We start from the raw sequence: 5,985 nt of genomic DNA on the forward strand, positions 1-5,985 counted from the left end.
ATGGTCCCTAAGCCTAGAGCAGTGTTCTGATTGGCTGTTATGTTGTCCAGTCAGATGTGATGCAGCTGACAGACGACTCCACCAAACTCAAGCTCTTCATGGACGTCCTGGACGCCACCAAGGCTGCTGTGAGTCGTCACGGCAACATCATCCAGCTCCTCATCTCACCCTGTCAACTCCATGTCTCTGTCTCTCTCTCTGTCTCTGTGTCTCTCTGTCTCTCTCTCTCTCTGTCTCTCTCTCTCTCTCTCTCTCTCTCTCTCTCTCTCTCTCTCTCTCTCTCTCTCTCTCTCTTTCCCCCCCCGTCCTTCGCTCCATAGTAAAGTCCTAGTCTCTCTCCCTCCCTGGTTGCTCCAGTATCAGTAAAGTGTGTGTCTCTCTCAGCTGCTGGTGCCCTCCTCAGTGCCGTGTCTGCGTCTGGGCTCCATGATGGCCACGCTGCTCCTCATTCTGCTCAAGCAGTGGAGAAGGTAAACCACACCTCACTGGAGATGCAGGTGTACATGGAGCAGGGGAGCCACATCCAGAGTTAGGGTTTGATTGCGGTTTTTGATGCTGGAAAAAGATGAGCGGTGAAGTCATTTGCTAACGATGCCTAGAATCGTCATGTGATTCATGTGACTTTTAGAACTGATAGAGGTTCAAACCTGAAGCCAATTTCATTAGCGATACATTATAGAACAAGCTTACCATACATATGGAAGAAGAAGAAAGAGAGGTTTGTGATATGTTGGGATTTGTGAAAAGCCTTGAAAGAGGCTTGCACAAACAAGAGGATATTCCAGGACAGTTGGTCCACCTGTCACAGCACAAGGAGCTGTGTGGGTCTACTGTATTCCAAACAGCACACATCATTAACACCTGCTTCTACACCAGTTGGGTTCTGTGGGCCAGTTGAATTCCCTTTCTTTCAAGGCTTTTCACAAACCATAACGTCCCCAAATAAATCTTCATTCTTCTTTTTATACAATGCATACGTACACATTATTATAAATCATCATCATCTTCTGACGTTGAGAAACTTCATTCTTCACCCCCCCCCCCCCCCCAGTCTGGTGGCGGGGGCCCCAGACGTGCTGTCCCCCCTGTCCCTGATCCTGGAGAGTGTCCTGCAGGCCGACCAGCACCTGGTGGAGAGGACCAAGGCCAAGGTGTTCTCTGCCCTCATATCTGTCCTGCAGATACAGGGGCTCAACGGTGGGTTTGTGTGTGTGTGTATAAAAGTGTGTCTGTGTCAGTGGCGATTACCCTGTGTGGGGTTGGATGGTAGTGTGTGTGTGGTCTCTTTTTTAACCACCCGTGTGTGTGCGGTTCAACCGGCTTCAGACTGACTGTCCCCTCTGCCCCGCCCCAGGTGGAGAGATCTCCCAGCTGCCCCAGCTGCTGCTGTGTGTGTGCGAGACGGTGCAGGACGAGGCGCTGGCCTTGATTGACAGCACGCGTCACATGGCCACGCTGGGGGAGGGGCTGGAGGACAAGGACAGCATGGAGACGGACAACCCCCGGAGCCTGCAGAAGGACCAGAGAGACGGGGTGAGGGAGGGGGCGGGATCTGAACCAGGACTGAAGGACAATTCCAGTTGATTTTGTTTGAATTTATCTCTAAAATGTTCTCTCTCTCTCTCTCTCTCTCTCTCTCTCTCTCTCTCTCACACTCTCTCTCTCTCTCTCTCTCTCTCTCTCTCTCAGGTGTGTGTGCTCGGGCTCCACCTGGCTAAGGAGCTGTGTCGCGTGGACGAGGACGGGGAACACTGGGTTCTGGTGCTGAGGAAGGTTCCGGTTCTGCCCTCTGTCCTCAGTGCTCTGGAACTGAGCCTGCGCTGCAAACAGAACCTGTACTTCACAGAGGCTGTGCTGCACCTGCTGCTCACACTGGCCCGCACGCCCCAGGTAGGGGAGAGGGATGTGTAGAAAACACACACACATGCCCCAGGTAGGGGAGAGGGATGTGTAGAAAACACACACACATGCCACAGGTACACATTCTACAGGTACAGACACACACTCCACAAGTACACTCACGGCACATGCACACACAAATGCAACCATTACTGGCTGGTCCCTGAGGTGAATCTGAATGAGCCTGATGTGTGTGTGTGTGTGTGTGTGCGGTCATGCAGGGGGCAGCAGCGGTGGCTGGAGCTGGAGTCATCCAGAGTATCTGCCTGCCTCTCCTCAGCGTCTACGAAGTCCACGCCAACGGAGCCTCCCAGGTGAACACTGTGACCAGCTGACCTCCTGGTGATTCGGTTCACATTTTGGCGTGCGTGTGTGTCAATGCGTGTGTGCGTGTGTGTTCTCTCAGGCGTTCTCCCGTAAGCCCCAGGACGCCCCCTGCTGGCCAGGTGTGTATCGTCTCTGCATGTCTCTGATGGAGAGCCTGCTGAAGACCCTGCGCTACAACTTCATCAACGAGGCTCTCGACTTCCTAGGAGTCCACCAGGAGCGCATCCTGCAGGTGTGTGTGTGTGTGTGTCACCTGAGGATTCACATATCAAATTCCATCCAGTCTAAACAAGCAACTACCTAACTACTTCCTTTCCCTCCTCTGTGAACTCTCCCTCCATCCCTTCCTCCCCTCTCCTTCCTCCCTCCCTCCTCTCCCCCAGTGTCTGAACGCGGTGCGTACGGTGCAGAGCCTGGTGTGTCTGGATGAGGCTGACCACACGGTGGGCTTCCTGCTGCAGCTGTCCAGCTTCTCTAAGGAGTGGCAGTTCCACCTGCCCAAGCTGCTGCTGGACATCCAGGTGAGGGGCGCACACACACTTACACAGGTCCACACACACACACACACACACACACACACACACACACACACACACAGCAGTACCAAAGGAGGCTCCCTCTTCATGTTTCATTGTGTGTGTCGCCTCAGGTGAACCTGTGCTACCTGTGTCAGACCTGCACCTACCTCCTCCACAGCAAGAAGATGCTGCACCACTACCTCCAGGTCAGACCAACACACACACACACATACACACACACACACTAAGACTACCACACTCACCTGACACACACACACACACACTAAGACTACCACACTCACCTGACACACACACCAAGACTACCACACTCACCTAACTGACACACACACACACACGTCATAATGGAACGATTAGAATTGAAGTTCTGAAATACTCAGTACAAACATTTTACAAATGGCTTACTTGTGTAAATGAGTTCAGATTGTAAAAGGTCACCACCTCCCCACTGGCAGGCAAAGAACGGTGAGGCGCTCCCCCCCAACTCCCTCCCCCGACCCCAGCGTGCCCCCAACACCCCCTCCAAGCCGGCCCCCGGGGGAGGAGCCGCAACGGGGGGAGGGGAGAGGGAGGAGGTGGAGCAGAAGGCCGTGCTGGCAGTGCAGTGCAGCCTGCTGAAGATCCTGTCTAAGACCCTGGCCACCCTGCAGCGCTTCACCCCCGACTGCTGTCAGATCCTGCTGGACCAGGTCAGCACCTTCCCGGGCCCTCGACAGCACCTGCTTCACCTGGAGCTGTCTGTCAATGCTGTCAATCCTCCCTCGTAGTCCCTCCCTCCCCTCATCTCTCTCTGCCTCCCTCCCTCCTCCAGTGTATGGACCTGGCAGAGTACAGGACCCTCTTCGTCTTTAGCTTCACCAACCCGGCCTTCGACTCGGACGTGGCGCCCTCCTTCGGAACCCTGCTGGCCACCATCAACGTGGCGCTAAGCATGCTGGGAGAGGTAGTTGTTCCAGCGCCTCCACATGCCTCCTGGGCGTCTGCGGCAGTCGACTCTGTTCCACTGTGTGCTAAGGGGGGGGTTGTGGAGTAGCTAACAGCCTGGTGTGTGTGTGTGTGTGTGTGTGCTCAGGTGGAGAAGAAGGAGCCGGCCTCCCTGAGTGTGGCGTTCTTGGTCTCGTCTGAGGAGGTCCAGGCCCTGAAGTAAGGAGCTGAAGAAGAGAGGCTCACAGGAATATAAAGCTGCCTTATATGTAAGGAACATTTATGTAACTCTGTGTGTGTGTGTCCGTCCAGGTCCCTGCTGATGTTCACCATGGAGAACTGCTTCTACGTGTTGATCTCCCAGGCGGTGCGCTGTCTGAAAGACCCCAGCGTCCCCCCCAGAGACAAGCAGAGGCAGAAGCAGGAGCTGAGCTCTGAGCTGGTGCGTCTGCCTCTCCCTCTTCCTCCCTTGTTTCTCCTCTCCCCCCTCTTTCTTTCTCACCCTTTTTTTTTTTTTTTTTTTTTTTAAACCATTCTTTTCTCTGCTCTAAACACTCTTTTTCTAAATCTTCAGGCTCTCTTGTACCTTATCAGACATTCAGCCATAGCGTAGTCCTGTTCCAAGTCACATCTTCACTTAAAGGAACATTCTCCTCAACATGTATCCCCCTCCCTCCCTCCCTCCTCCCCAGAGCACCCTGCTGTCCAGCCTGTCCCGCCACTTTCGCCGGGGCTCCCCCTCCTCCCCGGCCGGCGGCCTGCTGCCCTCCCCCCAGACCAAGCCCTCCGCCTCGGGCTCCAAGGCCAGCCACGAGGGCCAGGAGCCGTTCATCCAGCTGGTGCAGGCCTTCGTCAGACACATTCAGGGATAAGACCCGCCCGGAGAGCCCAAAGAACCAGGAACAAACGGATACAAGGACCACACAGGAGCAAGAACAAGTCGGTGGGGTGAAAGGGTATTTAAAAATAAAATAAAAAACAAGTACAAATAAAAAAGGTGAGGATGTAGAATTCAAAGCCTAGACACACGGCTCGACAGCTGTCTTGATGTGTAGCTCCGTTCCTGGGTGAGCCAAAGTACAGGCAGAGCGGTGACACGAGACACTCGCCTCCTCAATTCTTACAATGGATGAATCATTGTAAGAATGTGTACAACTAAGAACTTCCAAGTGCTAACATAGACATGGTGCTACTGTCTCCATCAAACCTGATATTTGAATGCATCGTAAATCCAGGCTCTGTGACTGGCTACCAGTTTGAGTGCCTGCACAGCGATTGGTTACTTGTATGTGTTCCTGCTCACTTATCGGGTGCCAGTACACAGGCCACCTTATGAATGTTTAATTGATTTGATTTTGCCAAACAAACATAGTGGCGTGGGGACTTGAGATTTAGCTCAGCTGGGCTAGTAAATGAATAGACCCTGATCTCTGGAGCTCCAGTGGTTCCTCTCTGCCACAACCAACCAGTCTCTCTGAGGCCTGGTGCACGCAGACCAAAGTCTTCAGTAGGTATCCAGAAATGAAACCTAGCTAACTTAACATGGGGAGTCTATAAGGGAACCAGTCTGAGTTGTAAAAGATCTCGGTGCTATCGAATGTGTTGTTTTTGACTCTCCACAGACCTAGTTTTATAGGTCAACCTCAAATTCCCTCATGTGGTGCCAAGCAGAGGAAACTAAGCATGTAGGATGATTATTCTGTGAAGGGCACATTAACCGAATTTACATTATACATGTTATGTGACCTGTTAGGATAGTTGACAAGCCTGCCTTAGGAAGTCAGTACTGGTAGTTACTCTCTATTCTGAATCTGTTTGCTACTTCTCTCTCTCCCGTGACTTTTATAATGTCTGGATGGGGGGGTATACTTTTGCTATATATTCAACTCTATTTTTAAACATTCTCTTTTTGTGCTGTGATGTTTTCAGCAATTTTCTGAACTCCTCGCTTCCACCTGTTAAACGATACAATCGACTCCTTTCCAGCTGTTTATACGTGACATAGTGGTCAAGGTGTATACCCCCTCCCTTCATTGAAAAAAGAACACGTTTATATGATAATAAAGGAGCTTTTGTAGAAGTACCAGTGTAGCATCGTACTTGCTTGAATTGTTTTGGTTTGTGCAGTGCCATAGTTTACATACTACTATTAGTGTGTGTATTTTGTAATTAAAGTATGTATAAGTCTATATATTACAGCGTGTCTTTAGGAGATTACTATGGTCGCTACTAGCAACCATCATTTTTTAAACATGTTGAGGCATAAACGGGTGGTTTAAACAATTCGAATGAGCACGGG

General features: G+C 51.6%; 1 protein-coding gene across 1 annotated transcript in view; it reads left to right on the forward strand.

Annotated features, from left to right (window-relative positions):
* The window catches only part of nup188 (nucleoporin 188), a 17,313-nt gene extending 11,438 nt beyond the window's left edge, over nucleotides 1–5,875 (forward strand). Inside the window, 14 exon segments of the mRNA XM_062477502.1 lie at nucleotides 51–128; nucleotides 385–470; nucleotides 1,052–1,197; nucleotides 1,355–1,533; nucleotides 1,690–1,890; nucleotides 2,121–2,213; nucleotides 2,306–2,458; nucleotides 2,610–2,747; nucleotides 2,876–2,950; nucleotides 3,218–3,451; nucleotides 3,574–3,705; nucleotides 3,835–3,905; nucleotides 3,999–4,128; nucleotides 4,379–5,875. Coding sequence (XP_062333486.1) covers nucleotides 51–128; nucleotides 385–470; nucleotides 1,052–1,197; nucleotides 1,355–1,533; nucleotides 1,690–1,890; nucleotides 2,121–2,213; nucleotides 2,306–2,458; nucleotides 2,610–2,747; nucleotides 2,876–2,950; nucleotides 3,218–3,451; nucleotides 3,574–3,705; nucleotides 3,835–3,905; nucleotides 3,999–4,128; nucleotides 4,379–4,558 — 1,896 coding nt within the window. The 3' untranslated portion in view covers nucleotides 4,559–5,875.
* The last annotated feature ends 110 nt before the right edge of the window (nucleotides 5,876–5,985 follow it).

The sequence above is a fragment of the Osmerus eperlanus genome, chromosome 14 (assembly GCF_963692335.1).
Source record: "Osmerus eperlanus chromosome 14, fOsmEpe2.1, whole genome shotgun sequence".
NCBI lineage: Eukaryota > Metazoa > Chordata > Actinopteri > Osmeriformes > Osmeridae > Osmerus > Osmerus eperlanus.